The 22,776-nt window shown below is 45.9% G+C and overlaps 1 protein-coding gene across 4 annotated transcripts in view; it reads right to left on the bottom strand.

Moving 5' to 3' along the window:
• Itga6 (integrin subunit alpha 6) overlaps positions 1-22,776 on the bottom strand; it is a 67,790-nt gene that overhangs the window by 25,263 nt on the left and 19,751 nt on the right. For 2 of the 4 annotated variants that reach the window (XM_005346564.3, XM_005346565.3), the window contains exons 2-9: positions 11,524-11,648; positions 9,829-9,908; positions 8,464-8,719; positions 6,201-6,332; positions 3,143-3,353; positions 2,301-2,494; positions 2,064-2,152; positions 794-912 (exon numbers count right to left, since the gene is read on the bottom strand). In XM_005346564.3, the coding sequence (XP_005346621.1) occupies positions 794-912; positions 2,064-2,152; positions 2,301-2,494; positions 3,143-3,353; positions 6,201-6,332; positions 8,464-8,719; positions 9,829-9,908; positions 11,524-11,648 (1,206 nt within the window). Of the gene's footprint in view, positions 1-793; positions 913-2,063; positions 2,153-2,300; positions 2,495-3,142; positions 3,354-4,362; positions 4,480-6,200; positions 6,333-8,463; positions 8,720-9,828; positions 9,909-11,523; positions 11,649-22,776 lie in introns of all 4 variants that reach the window. The other 2 variants (XM_026778588.1, XM_026778589.1) reach the window with 1 other exon arrangement.

Below are 22,776 nucleotides of genomic sequence, written 5' to 3'. Positions count from 1 at the left end.
AGGCCAGAAGAGGGTGCCAGACCTCTTTACAGATGGTTGTGAGCCACCATGTGGTTGCTGGGAATTGAACTCAGGACCTTTGGAAGAACAGGCAATGCTCTTAACCACTGAGCCATCTCTCCAGCCCCCCAAAGGTTGTTTTTAAAAATACCATTTTGCTTTTTATGTGTGTGCGCGGATGACGTACGTGCGTGCGTGTGTGTGTGTGTGTGTGCGGATGACGTGCATGCGTGTGTGTGTGAGTGTGTGTGTGTGCGTGTGTGCAAGTGTGTGTGTGTGTGCGCGGATGACGTGCGTGCGTGCGTGCGTGCGTGTGTGTGTGTGTGTGTGTGTGTGCTGGTGTTCGTGCGTGGGGAGGACCACGGCTGACTCTGAGTGACTCCTGAGAGTCCCTGATCTCTCGTCCACCTCATTCACGGAGGCAGGGTCTTTGACTAAACCCAGAGCTACCGACAGGTAGTCTCACTAGCTAGCTGGCTCCGGGATTCCTTCCTGGGCTGGGATTCCAGGAGGATCGCCACACATGGCTGGTTCTGCTGGGCGAGTGCCATGAAGCCTCAGTCATCTCCCCAAGTCTCTCACAAAGGCTTAAAAAAGACAAAAGCTTCCATTAATTCTGACACATTGTTACTCCAAATTAGTTCAACATTAGCAAGATTACACAATTTTTATCATATAACCCATCAAAAGAAAAGTCTTCAAAATTCATATAATCCTTCGCCTTAAGAAGTCACAACATTAGTGTAAGATCATTTTGGAGCTTGCTTAACAGGAGTCAAAGATAGCAACACACCTGAATATCGTTACTGAGTCTGAGAGGGAACCGACAGCAACATCAGGGTAGGAATTCCTATCCAGGTCCATGTTTCCGGCGATCGAATAGCCAAAGTAAGGTGTGGTGCCCTCAAGAACCTGAAACACAGGGCATTAGCGTAAACACGGGGCCACTAAGTGAGCTGGCCACCTGCACTTTGGGTTAGGAATGAGGCTCAGTGGAGAGCATTTCCCCAGCATGGACAAAACGGTGAGTGAGAGCCCAAGCAGAGGAAAAGAAAATAAAACAAAGAAAAGTTTATTCTGAGTCAAAATTTCAGTTCTTATAAAAATTATAATATAGTATAAATGTATAGTATCTATTACTTCACACAATTCATAAAAGCCATCTGATTCACACAGTATTCCAAAGGATAAAAGCCGATTTTGTTTATTAAATTAATCAGTGTAGTTTAAAACCAATCTAACTGCCCCCCCCAAAAAGTCTTATTTTCAAAACCAGTCAGAACTTTTGGGGTCCCAATTCTCCGGGTAATTATGATATTCTACTTTGTTCGCCCAGTTCTAATTCCATTAAGCGTGCCGCTGAGGGAAGCGGAGCACAGGCCACCCCCTCCCGCTCCCAGCAGAGAAGAGTTGACTTCGCTCTGGTTTATGCGGATTTCCCAGCTTAGGATTTAAGACATTTTACAGTTGAAACAAGCAGGCCCCTGCATCTGTGTGAGTGTGTCAAAGCCATCTTCCAGTGATACTCTGCAATTCACTGGGCTTGAAAGATGGTTCAGTGGCTAAGAGCATGGACTGCTCTCCCAGAGGACCCTAGTACCATTCCCAACACCCATATCAAACGTCTCCTGTAACTCTAGTTCCAGGGGATCTGACACCTTTAGCTACCTGGAAGTATTATTGGTCACCTGTGCATGTGCATGCACACACACACACATTTTACAAACACACATAATTAAAAGTAAATGTTTTAAAATTCATACTATTGGACAGGGCTGGAGAGATGGCTCAGAGGTTAAGAGGACCCAGGTTCAATTCCCAGCACTCACATGGTGGCTCACAGCTGTCTGTAGCCCCTGTTCCAGGGGATCTGGTGCCCTGGAACCACACACAGACATACATGCAGGCAAAACACAAATGCACATAAAATAAAAATAATTAAATTATTAAAAGTTCATACTATTGTATACTTGGAACTGAAATATGCATGAAAACATACTTAAACCTACATATCACTCTACTAGGCAAAAAGCTGACAGTATTGTAGCGAGGGATCTGGTTACCTGTGTTGGCTTGGTATTTATGCCAGTTGGGGATCCATGATAGATAAAAACCTTCCCCAGATCATCATAGGGAGCTCCAACAGCAATATCTGTTGATATCACATTTAAAAAACAAAACAAAAAACCATCATTTAAAAACTCCAGTGTCTCAAAGATGCCACAAACACTCATTAGTCTATCCCTACCAACAGATCTATGATAGTAACAACCACATCACAATCACAAGCTCCTACCCACCTGGATAGCCATCTTGATTAATGTCTCCGATATTTTTTACCGAAATTCCAAACATAGAATCTTTGGTCCCATTAAGACGAACTGGCTTCACATTATTCCATCTGCCTTGCTGGTTAATGTAGACATATACTGCACCCCCAACTTCACCATCCCTGTCAAAATACTGGGGGGCTCCGATAACTATATCTTGCCACCTAAAAACACAATGAAGGAAAGAGGTGGGAACCTCTGCCGAAAATGCCAGCAGGCTGAGGGAAATGACCACCAGTCGGGGCTCAATACAAGCACAACACAAGGGGCCTCAAATCAAGAATTTGCATCTCGTCAATTAAAACACTTAACAGAAGATCCCTAATAAGCCAAGGAAAATAGTGAAGGTAGCAATTCAAAGGCAGTTTCTAGAGTCAGAGCCAAAGCCCAGGAGGATCGCCAGCAAGGGTCTGCTACTCCAGCACTATTTCCGGCTGGCACCAAGAGGTCTGAGTCCTCTATGCACTGATGAGGTCACTGCTTCCTACTTTTCATAAGACATTCTGGAGGCTCCAATAGCCCCCACCCTCAAGACACCACAGAACTGTCATGTAGCTAATGCCATTTTCTGAATGTTTTTGTTTTTCAAATTTAAATTTCCAAGAAACAGTGATCCCCAAACACGAGGGAAAAACATAACATTTACAAGGCAATCCTGTGTCACTGGGAGGATAACAAATGTCAGCTCTGAGGAAGACAACACCGGACAGTAAATTTCTGAATCAACTAACCTGTGGTTAGCGCTTCTCTAGACCTACAGAAGCCAGTCAACAGCAACATTAGCCGCACATGATAACCAAAGACTCGCTTACCCATCTGCGTTGAGGTCCACCACCGCCACGTCATAGCCAAACGAAGAAGCCAGGCCTTCTCCGTCGAATATATACTCGGGGAGAAGATGTGCGGACTTCATGTCTCTTTTGAGCAAGACTACAGCCCCGCTGTGATTGGCTCGTGGAGCACCAGACACAAAAGTGATGTCATCTTTAGACACAATACCCTTCCCTGAGTCCAATGAAAAGCCTAGGAAAACAAAACATAGTCTCGCACATCGATCCTGTACTGGGGGGATGACCCACCCACCTCTCCTCCTTCCCTCCTGTCTACTTGCATATTTGCCACAGGAGTCAGAGTGCTAGCGGAAAGACAGAAGGACAAAGTCACAGCTATTTTACCGCTTTCTATGGATATCAAGACTTTTAAAGAACAATTTATGCTATTTAGTGTTTGGATAGCTTGAACTATGGCGAAGCATTCAAACTATGGCCAAGGGAGAGCGAGCTAGACCCCAAAGTCATCTGGGAATGCCATATACGCTTGTTACTGAGTGCAAGTTACAGGGGTCTGCGCTGACCGTAGTTTACATGAAGAGCACCTACTCTTACCAGTCTATTGGCAATCAGGTAAGAACAAATGCCAATATTGCTACCACACCCTGGGGAGCATCTAATTATTCTGGATCAACTCAGTTCTCAGACACAAACATGCAAAAAAAAAATCCATGCATGGTGATTCACTGTTATTTGAGAATCTCACTTCAACAATAGAGGTGAGTCAGGTATCACTTGGATCAGTTACATACTGTTCAAAGGGTAGGCAACATTGGAATGTCCAATTGTCACGCATGAAGCAGCCCTTCGGGTTATAAACACTGGGATTTGCTAGAAAAGCAAACAGAATTACCCATTGCCAAAACTCCTCAAATGAGCCAGTATTTCTCTTTATAAAGCTCACCCCTTTTATTGGGTTTTATTAAAAAAAAAAAAAAAGCATCACCACTACTGTTGCAGTTCTCAAATCGTGAGGTGAATTGAAAATATGATGAGCCCCCAAGTTTAGAGCAAGGCAATATAAGTGAGCCCAGTGCTGAAAACCACCTAGAACCTGAGCTCGACCACAGCATGCTTTTTGTATGTGTTTCATTTGAAATGAAATAGAAAATAGGAAGATTTATGCTCTGTATGAATCAAAAAAAATTTTTTTAAATGACCATGACCAAGGCAATTTATTTGTCATCTCAGAGGTCACAAACCTAGGTAGCTATTCATCCTCACATCAGGGGATGTGTCAGGCTGCTCCCTGGGAGGCCGTGTTTTATAAACAAACTGATCGGGATCTGTATAGGAAATGCTGGTCAAAAACAGCAGGCCTGTACGCACGCACGGGACAGGAGAGATGGGAGAAAAAAACGATTACACTTAGTAAGAGGCAGGGCCGCGCCCCTCGCTGGCTTTCATAGGCATATCTTTTTAGACTCCACGCCCACTGATCTTCTCAAATGAGACCCTCACAGCACCGATCAGCAAAAACTAACAACACACATTTGACTTCTTTCGCAGACATCTACTTTTAAGGAAACCCATTCTGAAAGAGGTAAAGGTGTTTGAGGAAACAAACAAAACCCTTCCCAGCTCCCTGTGCTCTACCAGTGGTTGTGTTTATAGACCCCAAGGGCATCTAAAGGCCGAACTATTGGTGTATTGGCCAGAGCAATGAAATATATCCCATCATAAAATAATCCCTAAATAGCACATATGAGAAACAGAAGCTGCAGGTTAATATATATCCAAAGAAAATATTGGTTTGTTGCTGTTTTCCTTGCATGGAAATCCTTCCTTGTCCTGCAAGGCCACTAACAAACCGCATGCACCCAGCTGCTGTCCAGACCCTACCACTTCCATGAATATTTCTTTCTTGGTTGGGGAATTATTAACGGTGTGACCTTGAACTAGCAAATTAAGCTCCTTCGGTAAACACAGGGAGGAGTGACAACCTTTACCAATACACTGAACATAGTACCTGACTCACACACGACAGGTGTTTAATAAGTAGCTGCTCTAAATGTTCTGTTCCCTGCTGCCTTATCAAGTTTGTACAGGGGGTGGGCATGGTGCATGAATTGGAAAGGGTTGCTTTTTCTTAATAAACAGTACTGTTCATGTGTATTTACACAATTAGAATAACTTACATGTATAGTTTACTCTAGCCTACTATTTCGAATTATTTATTTATCCATATCTGCTTTTTTTCCTTTTTATTTAACCTTCCATTGTTCTAGTAATAACTCTCTAGTACACGCGTGTTTTGCCCCCACATCATTTTTAAAAATAGGTTACTATGTAGGTTTAGAAGATTTTTTACATTTTTCCAAGAAATGTACAGTAATTATTCTTTATGTCAACTCACACCAAGAATTAAAGCTTTTAAAAAGCCTTTGTGTAATTACCATAATGTGCAGGAATAATTTAGGACACCATTAGTAATGCAAACAAGCCTTGGGAGTTAAGGAACCGGCACTTAGATCCAATCCGGGTGTCCTCCAAGGCGTGTTAGCGGTCCTGGTTGGCCTCATCTGGGGAGCCCTGTGCCACCCACTGGGCCCTCTGACATGGAGCCCCAGTGCAGTCGCAGGGCCAGGCCTTAGAGAGTGGCAGTCGCCAAGGGAGGACCTGGAAGTCCTGACCTGCCACTTGAAAGTAACTTTGCAAGTGGAACTCTAAAGTGTGCGTCTAAAAGAAGCCCTGAAGGGAGAGGAAGGACCACTTAGCCAACAATGAACACCCAGGCATTTCCTCAGGGCTTCATGAAGGGCCTGCTGCAGGCTCCAATGGCTGCCACCAGCTCAGGAGACAGCGCCTTTGCAAAAGGGATAATTTCCAGGTGATGGCAGGTTCTCCCTGCCTTTGCGGAAGCTCAGGTCAGAGGAGCCAGACGGCAGGCAGTCTGCTGTCACTTCACCAGACTGTCCAGCTGAAGCATGCGCCGAGGCCCCTGGCTCCCAGCTGGCCTGCTCTCAGCCTGGGGGCCCTCGGGAGAGTCACGCAGTGCAGGGTCTGAGAGGGCAGGCGTGGGGCCTCTGCTGGCTCCTACCTAGGTAACTGTTAGCAGGAACAGGCACGAGACTTTCATCATGGTCAGTCTCTCCGCCAACTTCATAGGGCCCATCTTCAAAGATGTTCATGTCAAAAAAAGTGTTATTCTTTTGCTCTACACGAACAATCCCTAAAGGAATGAAATGGAAAACAACAACAACAACAAAAAAATGAAGATGAAACAAAATAAAATAGATGGCACCTAATAAATACCCCTCGTGTTACCAGGACAACAGAAGTCTAGATGAGACAGACATGGAAGAAGTGATGTTGAGATCGCTCAACATGGGCATGCAAGTTCTTAAGTGAAAGAGATTTGCTCTAGGAATCCTAAAAATGACCCACACATTTTATGAACTATCTTTAAAACACCAGGAAACTAGATGGAAAATGGAATGTTTGCTTAGTCAACAAAAATCTGCAGAAACCTAAATTTGAATGACATGAACTTGAAATAAATGATTATTTTGTTTCCTTTGATCCTATCAGGTTTCCTTTCCTGTAATGTACAGTGAAATTAATATAACCATCTGCTCTTCTAATTGCTTTAACCAAAATTTCATCTTTCGAAAATTCTATACCTCCTAAAAATATTTCTGTCCTGTTAAAACCCAAATAACAATATAACTTCAAAAGTGACATTTCGCCAGGCAGTGGTGACACACACCTTTAATCCCAGCACTTGGGAGGCAGAGGCAGGTGGATCTCTGAGTGTTTGAGGCCAGCCTGGTTTACAAGAGCTAGTTCCAGGGCGGTCATGACTGTTACACAGAGAAACCCTGCCTTGAAAAACTAAAAAGAAAAGTGACATTTTACTGGGTGATGGTGGTGCTTGCCTTGAATCCCAGCACTCAGGAGGCAGAGGCAGGCGGATCTCCATGAGGCCAGCCTGGTCTACAGAGCAAGTTGCAGGACAGCCAGGGCTATAACTGTTCTCCCTGTGTTTGGGAGAAAACAAACAACAAAAAACAAAACAACAAAACATGTCATTTCAAGTCAGTGTTGCTAAGAATAAAACTCTTTCTAAATACAAAATGTTCTTTCAGTGAGGTCGAAATAGTCTGATGTGTTTGGTTCTGCAGAGTGGAAACAAAGGAAATAACTTCCGGTGTCACAAGGACTGCCACACAGAAGGCTCTCAAGAACCATTTTCAATAACAGCTGAATTTGTGTGTGTGAGACACTGGAAAGGGATTGAGCCTGGCACCTCACACACACTATGCAAATGCAATATACTGGGCTACATCCCTGCTCTTTTCAAAATTAATATTTTAAAACAATTCTTTTCACACACACACACATGCAAGCATGCTCTCGCGCATGGTGCAGGCATGCATGCTCACACAACTGAAGGTGCCAGCAAGAGTCCAGAAGAGAACACTGGATCCCCTGTAGGAGAAGCTGCCCAGTGTGAGTGCTAAGAAAGTTCTCTGCAAGACATGGGCCTGGCCTGTATGTGCTCCTAAGCACCGGGCCATCCTCAGCTCCTACCCCACCTCCACCTCCATGCTTTCTCCTGAGACAGGCCCTTCATCAAGTGTCAAGGCTAGCCTTGAAATTTTGGTTTTCATGCCTCAACCTTCCATGTAGTCATCTTTCCCTGACTTATGGAAATAGAATTTATTTTTATTTCTCAAAAAGTTTTATTTCCAAATGATCATGGATTCTCCATCGTGGATCTGAGCTAGGTTACCCTGTGATAGAGCAGTTTGCCATATATCTCATTAATTTTTCAGAGAAACTTAGGTTTATTAAAGGAATTGACCAGACTCATCTGATCACGAAACGTGGGTCATTTTCCCTCTTCTTTCTCTGTCTCCTTTTCTCACAATAATACTGCCAACCAACCTTACCTCAAATTGCCTCTAATTTTTGTTTCAAAAACCCCAATCTGCCAGTCATCTGTTCTTTGAGCTTACTACGTTATTAGCAGAACATGGCCTTCTAAGATACTACACAATGGGATGTCCATGCTAACACAGTTCTTTGTATATACCATTTACACCAACTCAGTGTTCACATCACTGGCTTAAAACGAATAGTTTTTCAAGTAACAAACATAAAACAGAAAACAAATATTAATTACTATATTCTTAGCAAAAAACTCAACCCTAAAACATTTGCATTACTGTTAAATTCACAGTGGAGATTTTAATATCCCACCCACTTTCATAAACACCTTATAGCCCACTTAAAATGTACTAAATCATGGGGAATTTATCTGACATTTTAATATGTTTCTGTAAATACAGATGCCATACCTTTCCAGTTGTAAGTACCCGGGGCTCCAAACACAATGTAATGGAAGTCTTTAGTGAAAGTAGCAGCTACCCCTTGCTGACAAGAGCCGAATTTTTCATGGCCTCTCAGTCGGCCATCACAGAAACTCCAGTCTCCCCCATCCATGTCATCCTCGATCTTGAGATTCTGACTCAGGACGTAGCACCTCCCGAAGATGTCCCTGGACTCCTGCTTGGTGTTCACGTGCTGTCTCTTTTCATAGCGATGCGCGCATGTCTACAAACGGGTGCAAACGGCAAAGCCTTGCTGTTTAAACCTTCGCAAAATTGGGGCGCCGAGCAATATAGCGAAAATAAAGAGGCTGGTTCTTTTTTGTTTGTTTTTTTCAAGACAGGGTTTCTCTGTAGCTTTGGAGCCTGTCCTGGAACTAGCTCTTGTAGACCAGGCTCAGACTCACAGAGATCCACCTGCCTCTGCCTCCCAAGTGCTGGGATTAAAGGCAGAGACAATAATCTCCGTTTTCTATAGGATCTTCATGCTACCTCCCACGTAACCAAGTCTGGTGTCTGGAGACAGTACCTCCAAGTTCATTTCACTTACTGCCCCTATGTAAGAATCAGTGTTCATCAAGATTTTCGTTTTTTTCTAAGTTTGTGTATAAACTCTGTTATAGCAACTAGTCTGGGAAAGAGAGGCAAGAAAAGATGACCATATTCCAATCAAAAACGCTTCCAGGCCAGTCTACCCAACAAGCCGCCTCCTATCTGGAGGGGTGAATGAGAATAAAATTGATGTTACTGTCTATAATCATTCTTATGGTTGGCAATAACTTTGTCTATAAAAACCAAAAAGTTCCCAGAGCAAAAACAGTCCACTTGGCTTTGTTCTTTTTATCTGAGGAGCAGCTAGTGTCAGGGATATTCAAAACATGTTTATTAAGTTCTTTGGCTCTGGAAGTTTTAAAGACATCCGGGTTGCTGGACCAACTCACAGTCTAGCAGCCCTCACAGGAGAAGTGAAGGTTTGGCTTGTTCTCAGATGTAACCCGAGGCAGGGGTTCTGTGTTTTGTCCATTGCTGTAAGCCCATAACCAGCACCAAGGAGGGCGCCCCGTAACCGGCACCGAGGAGGGCACTCTGTAACCAGCACCCAGGAGGGTGCCCCGTAACCAGCATCCAAGAGGGCACCCTGTAACCGGCACAGAGGAGGGCGCCCCACAGCCAGCACCGAGGAGGACGCCCCGTAACAAGCACGGAGGAGGGAGCCCCGTAACTAGCACCGAGGAGGGCGCCCCACAACCAGCACCGAGGAGGGTGCCCCATAACCAGCACGGAGGAGGGTGCCCCATAACCAGCACGGAGGAGGACGCCCTTTCCCATACTCACCACCACTTTGCCTCCTGGACCCTGACTCTGGACGGTGACTCCCATCCACTGATCTTCCTTGCTTTCTGACATGGGATCAGCTGCGGGAAGTGACATGGGTTATGCAGACAGTTAGTATGCCTGAATGACTGACCGGCTATCCAAACCCACACGGTAACAACACCAAAACAAAAACCCAGTAAGAAGCCATTTTCAAATGGCATAGATCCCAAGCCTAGCTACTCAGGAAATTCAGTTACTCCAGATCAATTTCTTATCTCAAGGAAACAGAAACAGTTGCGTGAATCTTTTGTAAAAATTCTGTAATGAGACATTTGAAAATTGTGTAACTGAGATGGAGCCAACCCCACAGCCGCTCTTTGACGCAGCAGTGTGAGACAGGGAGTGGGCTCTCTCTGCCCCCCCCCCATTCATTGTGACAGTGCGAACTGTTCTCAGCAGGGAAAGAGGGAGAGAAGATGCACAGAGATACCATCATGCGCTCACTGCAGTATCAGCCGCAATCTATGCTAACCCCTTATTTTTGCCTTTCTAAACAAGAACCAAAATGCCAGGGGGATGTCCAGATACTAAGATTCCCAGAGACAGTTTGCCCTTTCTTTATTTATATATCTCTACTTTTAAGTTGTTTTTTTTTTTTAACTTCTCTGTGATTAACACGTAGTATTTCCTAATCGGAAGACCAGCACGCTATTCCTAAAGGATACAGACGAGAACGGAAGCATGAGCCTGTGTCTCTACTTAGGCCAATAATCAAATTTGGCTTCTCAGAAGCTTCTCGGAACACTAATGGCTCTGTTCAATCTATGGGAAACCAGGTAAATGAGCTGGTGACACACCCAGACTCCATGATGGCATCTTCTCGCTACGCGGAGGCTTCTAAAACGGTATATTAAAATAAGAGGGAAATAGCCCTGTCTTTCAGAGTCACTGGTTTTAGCTGGGTAAGAGCCTGGTGTTTCAAAGACCTGTCCGTGGAACAGCAACAGTGTATGGGACTCAACGGCAGGACATGTGACCCTTTCAACACCCCATGTGGGGAAACGGTCACATTACATGATTAGTAAGTATATCCATTTCCAGTTCTGGCCGCTCCTAAAGTTTTTTGAAAATTATTTTGACTGAACCCTATCTCATCAATGAATGCATCTCGGTCTTTAGGGAAGATATTATTCAAGCTGGTCAGTTCTCATTTTGGAGTTTTCTCATATTTAAATCCTTTCAGGACCAGAGATGCAATCTGAGGGTAGAGAACTCGCTTAGGACCCACAGGCACTGAGTTAGAGCCCTAGCATCACTAAAACAAACAAAATAAACACATGAATGATATTAATAATACATAAAAATAGACAAAACAGTCTTTCCCCTAAAAATTTAACAGCAGGTGATGTTTTGACTGCTTACATACATGATAGGCACGTTTAATTTTCTTCACAGCTGTGAACTGAATTTTGCAACCGTCTCAACATACCACTAGGTGGCAACATAAACACGTCAATTTAGTTAACCCAGATTAAACAAACGTAGCCAACTGGCCCACTTTAGTGTGGTTTAGAGAAGTATTTTCAGGGCAAATAAAACAGTCAAGACTGATAAAATTAAAAGTGGTCCTTTCTGTAAGAATAAATTCTTGTGACTCCTGTCCCAGCACAGTACAGATAGGCTGGCCAAATGAACAAGGGAGAGAGAACATACCGTCATTATCAAACTCAATCCGCGTGCAAGGTCCCCGAGAGGTGATGTCACAGCTGTACAGACCCCCTGTTCTGTTCGCCCTCTGCAGTGGAAGTGCTTCTGCCCGAGGGGCCCCCACAAGCAGCCTGGAGATAAAACAGAAAGAATTCAGAGACTCACACATACTATACTTTCAGCCAGAACCCAGAGCTACGGGCCTATCCTCTGCCGTGCAGCTGAGGAGTTGGGGACAAAAACGCTCTTGCAGAACAGGCAGCAAGGCCTCGCAACTGGGGCACAATGACACCCCATATTCACAAAGGAAGAGGGAGCCTGTCCCTCCCAGAATCAGCAGCAGTAGCTGGGTGCGATTCCAGTGTCCAAAGACACTCTTCACGGAACAAGCACGGAACATGGACCGCAGCCGAACAATTCACCCTCCCAATTTGGGTGGGAAGCAGCCATCACGTTGCATCTGTAAGTACACGTTGCTTTCCAACCTGAGCCGCGAGGTATCTCTGACTACACCTCGCTTTGCAGCGGCTGATCTACAGATTCAGAGTCCAACTTCTGACAAAAGCATAACTCAGTGACTCCTGCAACCTGTCTCTCCCCTTATTTTTCTTCCTCAGCTTTATTGATTGACATCCTGGGTCACTTAAAGGGCAATACTTTCGCCTCACGGGTGCCCGATACAAGCTCTGCCCTATCACCCAGGATGTGGGATGAAAATGCAGCTTCCTTTTCACCCCAGATTTCCCAAGGAGCAGCGCCTAAGCCAATCTCACATCCTCATTTCTGCTATCTCACCCCCAGAGGGACTGGCCCTGCATCAGGTTTACAACCTCTGGGGTCTGCTTGACAAAGGCACACCCAGTGCGAGAGATAGAGGGAAAGAACACACACCTGACCACAAGGAGAAGTAAAGGCTGGAAGTTGGGGGTACAAGGCTGGGAGTGGAAATCATGGCTGGGAACAGAAGCCAATACAAACAACAGACCCCCGTGAAGAGAGCGCAAGTCACACTTGGCCCAAGAAGCCTGCAGAGCCAGGTGCAGAAGGAACAAAACAAACACCCTCCGACTCCCCCCCCACACACACACCTCTTCCTAGCTGGGATGGATCCCAGAAAAGGAGCCAATGTGCTAGCGGATACACTGCTGCAGGTGCAATCAGAGTAAAGGGAATCACATCCGCCCAGGAGAATAATGGCGGCTTCCGTGGGGACAGCCGGCTGCCCTTCCTCAAATAGCCCCAGGCAGCTGGCACTGCCAGCTCCTACCTGCAAGTCTATCCTAGACCTGAAAAGGCGGAACAGCACACACCAAGGCACAGAACTGAAAGTAGAGACTTAGCAACTGTTCCAGGTTTCTAGAATTTCTCAATCAATAGGGAGTATGGGGAAGGCCAAGTTGCAGGGGTCTGTAAGGACCCACTGTGAGTCGTATCTATCTGAGTAATGTCCCAGCTCCTGGTGGTGAACATGCTTGCCAGATGGGATGGACCCCATGCTAGGGAGCAGGAGAAGTGAGCAATGAGCTGAGCTACAGGCCCAGATGAAGCTAGGAGCCTGCACTCTCGGATTAGATAGGAAAGAGAGGCCTTGGCAGGGGTTAATTATGAACCCTTTGGGTTTCGCAGCTAGGTGCCAGTCAGGACAAAACCACCCAGCCGTGTCACTGATCCTTCAGAACACTTCCCAAGAAGCAAAGCTCAACACCGGAGAAGTTTAAAAGTGGGCACACTGAGATAAAACCTGCTCCGTATACTGACAGAGTCAAGACCGATTCCCAACAGGCGGAGGGAGAAAGAACCCAGGCCCAATCACAGCTGGTGGGTAAAGGTAACCAACCGCCAAGCGGAGGATCTGAAGGGCAGCTCAGCCCACCTGGACTATTTTTCCCTCCTCTCTAACCACTTCCTCTTACACACACCCAAGGAGGCTAAGTGTGGCAGGTAGGCTGCTTCCTGTTTACCCCGTTCCTCCTTCACTGCAGTTCAGGGCTGACTCCTTCCAGGGCACATAAGCAATGACCTCCCGCTCACACTCAGGTGTGGGAGCGCCTGATCCATAACGTAAGCAGCTCATAAAAGGACATGGAGGCAGAGGCATCAAGTGGACAATTGCTCTGTGGAAGGAGTGCCACCAGGAAGTGACAGGGGAGGCAGAACAGCACAGGCAGACTAGCTTTGCTTCCAGGGATCTCATCCTGCCTGACACTGCGACCCTTTAATACGGTTCCTCACGTTATGGTGACCCCACCCACCCTTAAATTCCGTTATTTTCATTGCTACTTCATAACTGTAATGTTGCTACTGTTATGAATTATAATGTAAATACCTAATATTCAGGATATCTGATACACGACCCCTGTGAAACGGTCCTTGGAGCTCCCCCCCCTCAAAAGGGGTGGAAAAGGGGTGGTGATCCACAGGTTGAGAACCACTGGGCTAGAAGCTGTAGGGGAGTGCGGTCTGGATGTGAGTGAAGCTGGAGGAGAAGGTCCTGGGGAAGATTGGCTCAGGGGAGAGGTATCAGGAGACAGCCATCTCTTGAGCCTTTCTGGGCTCCGACAGGGAACAGGAACCCCAAGGTTTCCTGCAACGTGAAAAGCTGTAGCGAGGCTGGAGAGATGGCTCAGGGGCTAGCGCACTGTCCTTCCAGAAGAGCCAGAGTTCCGAGTCCAGCACCAAATCAACCGTCTCCAATTCCAGTTCCGGGGCACTCAAAGCCCTTCTCTGGCCTCCGTGGGCACCCGCACACACGAGGCTTATACACATATGACACACAGAGAAACAACAACACACTGCAGAGGCTGCCTTCAGCCACCAGCTTTCTCCAACCCTTCTCTCCTTCATCCCTGGAAGGGGACGCGTGGGACAGAGGAGGAAGTGGACTGCATAGAAGGAAGAAGGAAGGAAGGAACAGAGCTGTTGGGGGGGAGGGGAGAATTAAAGACGAATCTGAAGAGAAACCACAAAATAAGAGATGTGTGTCTATGAAGGCTAATGCCACCTGAAACGAAGCTCTGCCCGCATGGGTCCATAGCATTCTATCACCCGGGGAGAGATGGAAAGGGAGGGGCTGACCTTGCAATGATCATGGGAGGCTGCAGGAGGGAATGCTCGTCAGCAGAGGGCGCCCTCTGCATCGCTCTGTATTCCAGGCTGCAGTGTGCTAATCTCATGCAATGGTTCCCAAAAATTCATGAATATAATCACCCCAACTGGCTTCATTTTCACAGCCGCCTGCCTGGTTCAGAAATTAGCAAAGGAGGCTAATCTTAATCCCTCTTGGAATCAACTTTAAACGTAGAAGGTCACAGTTCATTAGCTAAGGCTATGTCCCAAAGAACAAATAAATGAACAAAACTAGACCAGTATGCAAACAATGACACCAGGGGACAACCGTCTACTGCTAAATCTAAGTCATTTTTAGGTCACAGTGTGGGTTAAATGCTAAGCACATGTTGATTCTTGAGCTGCCAGGTGCCTGTAGGTGTCAGAGGGATAGCCGGTTCCAATCAACCCTTCAACCTGTGCCAAAAATCTGGCTTTTGCAATAATCCCGGCTTCCTCCTGATTTCTCCCAGTAAGGGCTTGGGCACCAAGCTGCCCTGATGGTTCAACGAGAGAACCAAGTGCTCTTTGGGCACCACTACAATGACCAAGTCAACTCCAAGGGCCAGGGCTGAAGGACTGACCTATAGGAATAGCTCTGCCTTCAGACAGACAGGCTGAAGCTGGGGGTCGGGGTGGGGGTGGGGGTGGGGAAGTGAGTCAGCCTTGTAGGGAGGAGGGAAGTGGTGGAAACTGACAGACCAGCATCCAGAAGTCTATTCCTGTATCGGGTCCAAAGAAGGAAAGACTACAAACACTGTGCGAGAGTTTAGTTTGGCACTAGGAAGTCACTTTTCAAACTGCTTGCCCCAGAACCCATAGATGGCTAATTCTGCCGGGTTTTACTATTTTCCCCCTTTTCCGAGGGGAGGTAGGTGGGTGTGTAACATTTTTGAGACACAGTTGTCCTCTGCTTTACCATCTTCTTCCCTTAGCCTCCCAGGGATGGATCAGACTTGAGCCACCATGGTCCCCTTCCTCCAAAGTTCTAAAGTTGTGTTGAAATAACTCCCTGAAGATTTCATCATACTGGAAAACTTTGAAAGACAAGACTCAAGTAAAGAGATGGCCCAGTGGCTAATCACACTGGCTGCTTTTCCAAAGGACCCACGTTTGGTTTCCAGTACCCACATTGGTGGCTCACAACCATCCATAATGCCAGTTCCAGGGAATCCAATGCCTTCTTCTAACATCCAAAGACACCAGGCACACACATATTACACAGAGACACCAGGCACATACATATTGCAGAGGAAGACAAAATACTCATACACATAAAAATTAACTAATTTTTTTTAAAAAGCTTAAAATAAGATGTAAAAACCACAGCATCATCTTTAACAGTAAGAAATAAGCTTTGTCATAGTGAAAGGTAATGCCAAAAAGGATGGAGGTATCTCAGAATACGACATAAACCAAGGTCTCCAAAGGAGGTTCCAGGCAAAGGGCTCTGGACCCACTACCATGGTCTGAACAAGCTATTCTAAAACCCACCAAGTGAGCCACACGGCCACTCATATTCACAAGTCCCCCAACAACAGCTGGCCCACTTTGGTACGGCTATTTCAATCAAGTGTTCTAAACACTGGGGTTCTCTTTAAACTTTAAAGACAATTGGAGCTTTGCTTCATTGTCTTTGGCAATAATTCATTTCCTTGAGGATTGAAGATTGCGCCTCTAGCTACTCAGCTCTGTCTTGGGAAATGTGAACCTTCTGCGTCATTAGAACAAGGGCACTATTACTGCTTAATTGAAAACACAGCCTTCTCGGTTCGTTTCAATGAAGACCCGAAGAGTCAGGCAATGGCCGTTACCCAAGGACCTGTGTCACCAACATTTATGCCCATCTTCAAATTCAATGTCAAAGTAATAGTAAAGTAATAAATAACAATGATAAGAAATTAAAAAATAAAAGAACTTCGGGTCGTAGCAGATTCTAAATTCATCCCAAGCCCCCGAAACTGGGCAACTCTCTTACTTTTCTTATATTTAACTTCTCTTTAAATTTAGAATATGATGTTTCTTTCTTGAATAATCAACCAGCTCTGGGCTATGTTGGCCAGAAAGGGAATCTCATAAGCCTCTAAAATCTCAATTCCTCCAGTTAGAGCAATGAGGCTACGAGCCTACTGACCCTTCCTCCCAAATATCCTCTTCTCTCCCCGAGTCCCACCATCTGCTGTCTCTCACACCCAGGAAAGCCGAGCTACCTCTTATAGCCCCGATTCATTCACTTCTTTTCACATAGCCAGGTAAGTACCATCCAGTGCTGAACCAAACTACACACGGACGGAGGACCAGTATCACAAGCAGACGTCAGTTTCCTTAGTGGAAGTTGTGCCTAACACTGAGGTCAAACAGACTTGCTCTTCCCCTGCTTTCTCAGTGCAGTGTGCCTCGTGTTTAGACCACGACTCTGTTTTCGGTGCATTTTCTCAGCGCCTTTCTTTCTCCTGACATCATTTACCATTATTGGAGTCTTGATCTCTTAAACTCCCAATGGTGCTTTGTATTAAATCAAGACCTTGCCCTGGCTCAGACCCTCTTCCTGTTTTCCCATCACTGGTCCAGACGTGCTCCACAGGATATGCTGGACTCCCCATCACTGTTGCCTGGGGTGATGCACTCTGACCTGGGATCCCATGCTTTTCTCTTGGCTGGACTTTCTTGCTGTCCTAACAGTACATGACGGACAAGTCAAGACTATGGATACACAGTCTCTATTGGCCCTCACCTCAGATGGAGTCAGGGCATAGAACGCAGCTCTTGAAAACCTCAATGGCAGTGCTGACAACCAGATCTGCACCCCTTTGAGGGTGGCTTTTCAGCTCCCCAGTTTACCCCGGGCATTCCAGGATGCAGTAATCTGTAGAAAAGCCTTTATCAATGCCTAAATTCTTACAGCCTCGCTCACATTGTGGACAACATACTCACTCTCAGGACACGCCCCCTACCGTGCCCGAATCACTGCGCAGTCCACTCTTCCATCCTCTTTCTGGAATCCCTGCTACTTAGGTGTTAGGCATCAGGGGTAATCAACCTTTCCTCTCTGTGGTTAGACAGCTTCTAACCATTCTCCCTGAGTTTCTACTGACACCTGAAGATTTCTGCAGTCAGGCCTGTAACCCCTGGAAGCACCTTCTCTTTGAAGTGTGCTTTTTACTTAACTACTTTTTGTACATGTGTTATGTTCTCAAAATTCTGTGAGCTTCATCTGAGAGTTCTCCTGAAGCAGGTACCGTTGTGCTTCTAGACGGCATCTTTACCCTTTCCCTCGCTTTCCCGTAGCCACTGCTTTTCACGCTCCTAGCTCTCACTGTGTGCATCGTGAGAGCATGCAGGTTTTGTTGGTATTGTCTGGCCCTTCCTACCTACGGACACTTCTTTTGGCCACCTCCTACCCAGTATCAGTCACTGGTCACCTATACTCATGTAGGCTCCACCTGGCCCCTGTTGCATCATGGCTAACCCCCAGGTTCTCAGGAAGTTCATCCGGCACCAGACTGATAAATCGTAACTGTGATAGTACTCAAGAGGTACTGCCCACAGGGTGCAAGAAGCCTCGAGGGTCCTGTCCTGATGCTCAGTCCTGGTCCTGGGGCCAACAAGAAATCAAAGCTCACACTGCATGCACAGTAGCTTCCAGAAGGTCCAGCTGCATGGTGTCAAGGAGCAAGAGGTGCTCCTGACTGCAGCGAAGTTTTGCTGATACTGCTCACACCTCCTCTAGGACACACAAAGCCAGTATGGAAAGAACAGCCCATCTGTCACTAATGTCCACAGCAAGAGAAAATGAAGAGATGGCGCCTGGCAGAACCCATAGATGAATACTCTCCTGCTGCGCCCACTCTTAGCAAAGCAACAGGGGCCTTTGCTGTTAACCACGAGGAGCTAAACTTTGCAGAGTGAGTGGGAAGGACAATGGCATCTGGCACGCATGGACTCTGACTCCTCGTTCCCAGCTCCTCTCCTATAGCATCATTGCAGAGCAGACCATCCTCTAACCAGGCTCTGCATGACGGGTGCAAACTTAACCAGGCTCTTCCCTGTTAAGGTACTAGATGCCATCTGTTTCTGCCTTTTTAGTATTTGTGAGGCCTCGGCAGGGTTTGAGGAGCCCGGGACAAATCTGGACAACCAGTTAGCTACCAGACCACAGGTGATGATACACTCATATTGTAAGGATTCTGACCCTCCAGCCTTTTCCCAAGGTTAAAGGTCGGTTTCCGTCTCACAGTAAGTGCAAATCAAACATCTAAATGAACGCCAAGGGATGGGAAAAATACCAAGAATGGCATCTTGGCCAACACTGAATGTAGATACAATAATCAATGGAGACCATCTGATTGATCATTCAACTTAAACATTTAAAACCATATTCATTTATTGATACTTTCACTTGTATCTTTTTTTTTTTTTTCTTTTTGGTTTTTCGAGACAGGGTTTCTCTGTGGCTTTGGAGCCTGTCCTGGAACTAGCTCTTGTAGACCAGGCTGATCTCGAACTCACAGAGATCAGCCTGCCTCTGCCTCCCGAGTGCTGGGATTAAAGGCATGCGCCACCACCGCCCGGCTTTCACTTGTATCTTATGAATTAATTTTATTCAGAATCCATAAATTTCTTTGACATCACTTCAGAGAGTATTGTCTAGCTCAGTTTCCTAGAGCAGCTTATATCCAAGATTCACAATTATGGTGTCCAAACCCTGGGAATTAGTACGGATTGCAAACTAAATCTGAACATGAGTCTCCTCTGAGTCAATTCTGAGGCACTAATTTTTATTTAAAATTAACCTCTATACTATACACAATTAAAAATGATTGAGGTGTTTGGGAGCTAATGCGTTCATTACAAACAGAACTTCATGATTCAAAGTGAAGTAATCCAGACGACAGTCATGACACAGAAAAGTAATTCTTGCTCTTACAAAGTCGAGGCAGGAGGATCTTAATTATGATTTTTGTGGTCAGCCTGGACAATTCTCCTAAGAGAACAACTCTGTAAGCACTAGAGCAGATTTGGGAGTAAAATATAAATTCTATGTGCTATTCAATGGCAAAAGAAAGACACTTCCCAAGACCTTTCTAGAAGCTCTCCATGTGTGAGCAAGCATGTTAGGAAGGGGCCACATTGTACTGAGTTCCTTTGTGGTCACCAAGCTGTCCTGTGAAATAGTTCTATTCCTAGGCCTTACCAGGACTAGCTGTATGCTCAGGTCTTACCTGGGCTTGCCTTGATCACACCTGAAAGTTCAATACTTACCACTAAATGAAATGATGGAGCATAGGCGCATATCTATCTGTGAGCGCAGAGTTCTCAGGTGTACCTTCAGTACCTTCCCCCACTCCAAAAAGTACCAGGTCAAAGCCTAGCTACAGTCACGTCAGCCCAGCCTCAGACATAAAGCTGGCTGTGACACATGCCACCCCCCACATCTATTCTATAGTGAGCACCATGCCCAAGGCCAGGCACTGTGTGATAGCAATTGGCTGTGGGTTCACAGGCACTGGTCATGCTCTGCCAGGCTTTCCCATGACCAGACAACCCACCCAAGGTTTATCTAGTCAGTCACCAAAGTTCCACTGACCTGGTAGGTATCTGCCCTCCCACAGCTAGGTCTCCTCAGGAGTCCAGCACAAGAAGGACCAGGGGTTAACAAGGAAGACCCCACCTCTTCACCAACCCATGGCCACTGTCCGTCTGTATATACACTAGCCTAACCAGAGCAACGGGAAATTTTGCCGTTACTGACCCCTCTCTAGTATTAATTTAGTCCGTAATGCCAGAGTCTTTCTCACCTAGGGAGAGGTAAAGGAGCCACTAAAGCCTGCCCTGGCCAAGCCACACACAGTAGGTTTCCCAGCTATCACACATATTTTAATTAAACTTTTACTTTTGAATTATTTTTAACTTTAAGAACTTGTCTCATGTTGACATTTTCACACATATGTCATTTTATCTTGTCATATTTTTCCCCCGTACTTCCCTATTCCTAGGTCCCTTTCCACTGACAAAATAGTCCCCTTCCTGCTTATATGTATTTGTGCATGTGTGCATATACACACACACATCCATCTACATCCATGTATATATTCACATATTTACTTTAAATCTAAATCCCACATTTCTTATTTTTGAAAGGGCCACAGAATCACGATTACCCCCATATTTTTGGTGACTGTCTATTGGAGGTCTTAAGGTACACCTGAGAACTCTGCGCTCACAGAGAGATATGCGCCTATGCTCCATCATTTCATTTAGTTCGCCTTATTTCATCAGTCTGAAGAAATCATTTCAAAACCGCTTAAAGGAGACTAACCGCATGTGCATTTGCAAACCTCGAGCTTTCCTGCCAGGGAAAAGTCACAGCTGTTCTCAGCTATGGCGCAGTGACTTCTGTTAGTGTGGCATGCAGACCTGGACCTACCCCCTTGCCGCCCTTGGGATGAGTCAGATGACCACGCATATTCAAGGAGACACCGAGTTTGTTTTCTGTGGAGCTGCGTGGCTTAGGACACACTGGCTTGTCCTTTCCATTTTCTAAGCCGCCCGCGCTCTTTGCCTATTTTCAGGGCCAGCAGGACAGTTTCAAATCTCTTTGACCCCTTCTTCCCATTATGACGGTCCTTCCCTGCAATCACTGAGTCTGTCTGGGTCATTGTCCTAACTGAAGGCAGCTAATCCGAAGGCATTAACCAAGCACATTCGCTGTCTTGGCTGAGTCAGGACACGGACACTGTGGGAATCAGCCTACCTCTCCTAAATTTCTAAAATGGCCCCTTTCTCAGATCCACACTGATGTCCACTCTGATACCAAGAACTTGAATTTTGATAATGATCTTAATAGAAGACATTTCAGGTTCAGTACCTCTAAAGGGCATGCTAGGGTTGTGGTCCTGGCCCTCACCCTCCAACCACACTGGGCTCCTGCGGCCATCAGCTCTCTGCTAGCCCTGGACTCTGCACTGGCTCCCCTTCCTCCTGCATCCTCCTGCATCCTCCAGTTCTCTCTCCCCGCCTCTTGTTTCTCATTTCCCTTCCCTTCCCAGCAATTACCAGGGACAACTCTTGCCGGCTGTCCTTCCTCCCTCCCCACAAGGCCACGCCCACGGGCCACAGGCCATCTATGCTGCTCACTCCGGGGTCCCCAGCACAGCTGAGTGTCTGGTACACCAAGGACACTCAGTAAGCAAGCAAACCAATTAAGTTAAACAATTTTTTTAAAAGTTGTTTTAATAATTCACAGACTTAAAATTCTGAGAGATCTTTACAAGAATATCCCTCTTTTCACAAGGATGGAAATCCCACCTCAAAACCTACTGACTTTAGGTCTAGACTATATAACTGGTTATGTGAATATGTTCAAATACTGGGCCGGGGTGGGGTGGGGAGTCCCCTTCACTGTCTCAGAATTGGGCAAAGCCGGCCTGCTACAGGCAGTGGTTCAGCGAAGACGAAGCAATGCCTACTCTCTATTTTTGGTTTTAATTTTCCGTATCTAATACGCTGCCTTTTACTTACAGAAAGGCATTTGTGTAGTTTATGTACAAGTCAATTAAAAAAATTAATCCCTAAAAAATAAAAGAAAAGTTTAGCATATTATGCATTTGCTGACACTCACAGCAGTGGCAAGCCCCCTGGAACAAACAAGGTAAGCCGGGTTGAAGAGGGTACTGGGAACAAGGGTCAGGGTGTGGCTTCACTGCTGGTGTTCCAAGTGGTGACACACAGTACCCTTTCCATTCTCTGTCCCCTTCTCCAATGCAAAGCCCAACTAGCTGTCATGAGAATACCCTGTCCCCTTTGATTATTCCCACTGAACCCCACGAGAAGAGCTTTAGTCCACGCTGGAGAGGGAATAGACCTCCAGGTTTAACCTTGTGTTTCCTATCGAGTTCAACTGGACCTCACAATACAATTCAATTAGGAACTAGACTGGGCAGGGGCTGGAGAGACGGCTCTCGGGTTAAGAGCATTGGCTGCTCTTCCAGATGTCCCGAGTTTGCTTCCCAGCACCCACATGATGGCTCACAACCATCTATAGTGGGATCTGATGCTCTCTACTGGAAGAAAGGTGTATGTGCAGGCAGAGGACTCATAAATCTTAAAAAAAAAAAAAAGTTGAACTTGAAATTTTTTTTTTTTTTTTTTTTT

The sequence above is a fragment of the Microtus ochrogaster genome, chromosome 4 (genome assembly GCF_000317375.1).
Source record: "Microtus ochrogaster isolate Prairie Vole_2 chromosome 4, MicOch1.0, whole genome shotgun sequence".
NCBI classification, from domain to species: domain Eukaryota; kingdom Metazoa; phylum Chordata; class Mammalia; order Rodentia; family Cricetidae; genus Microtus; species Microtus ochrogaster.
This window is presented reverse-complemented; position numbering and strand designations above follow the sequence as displayed.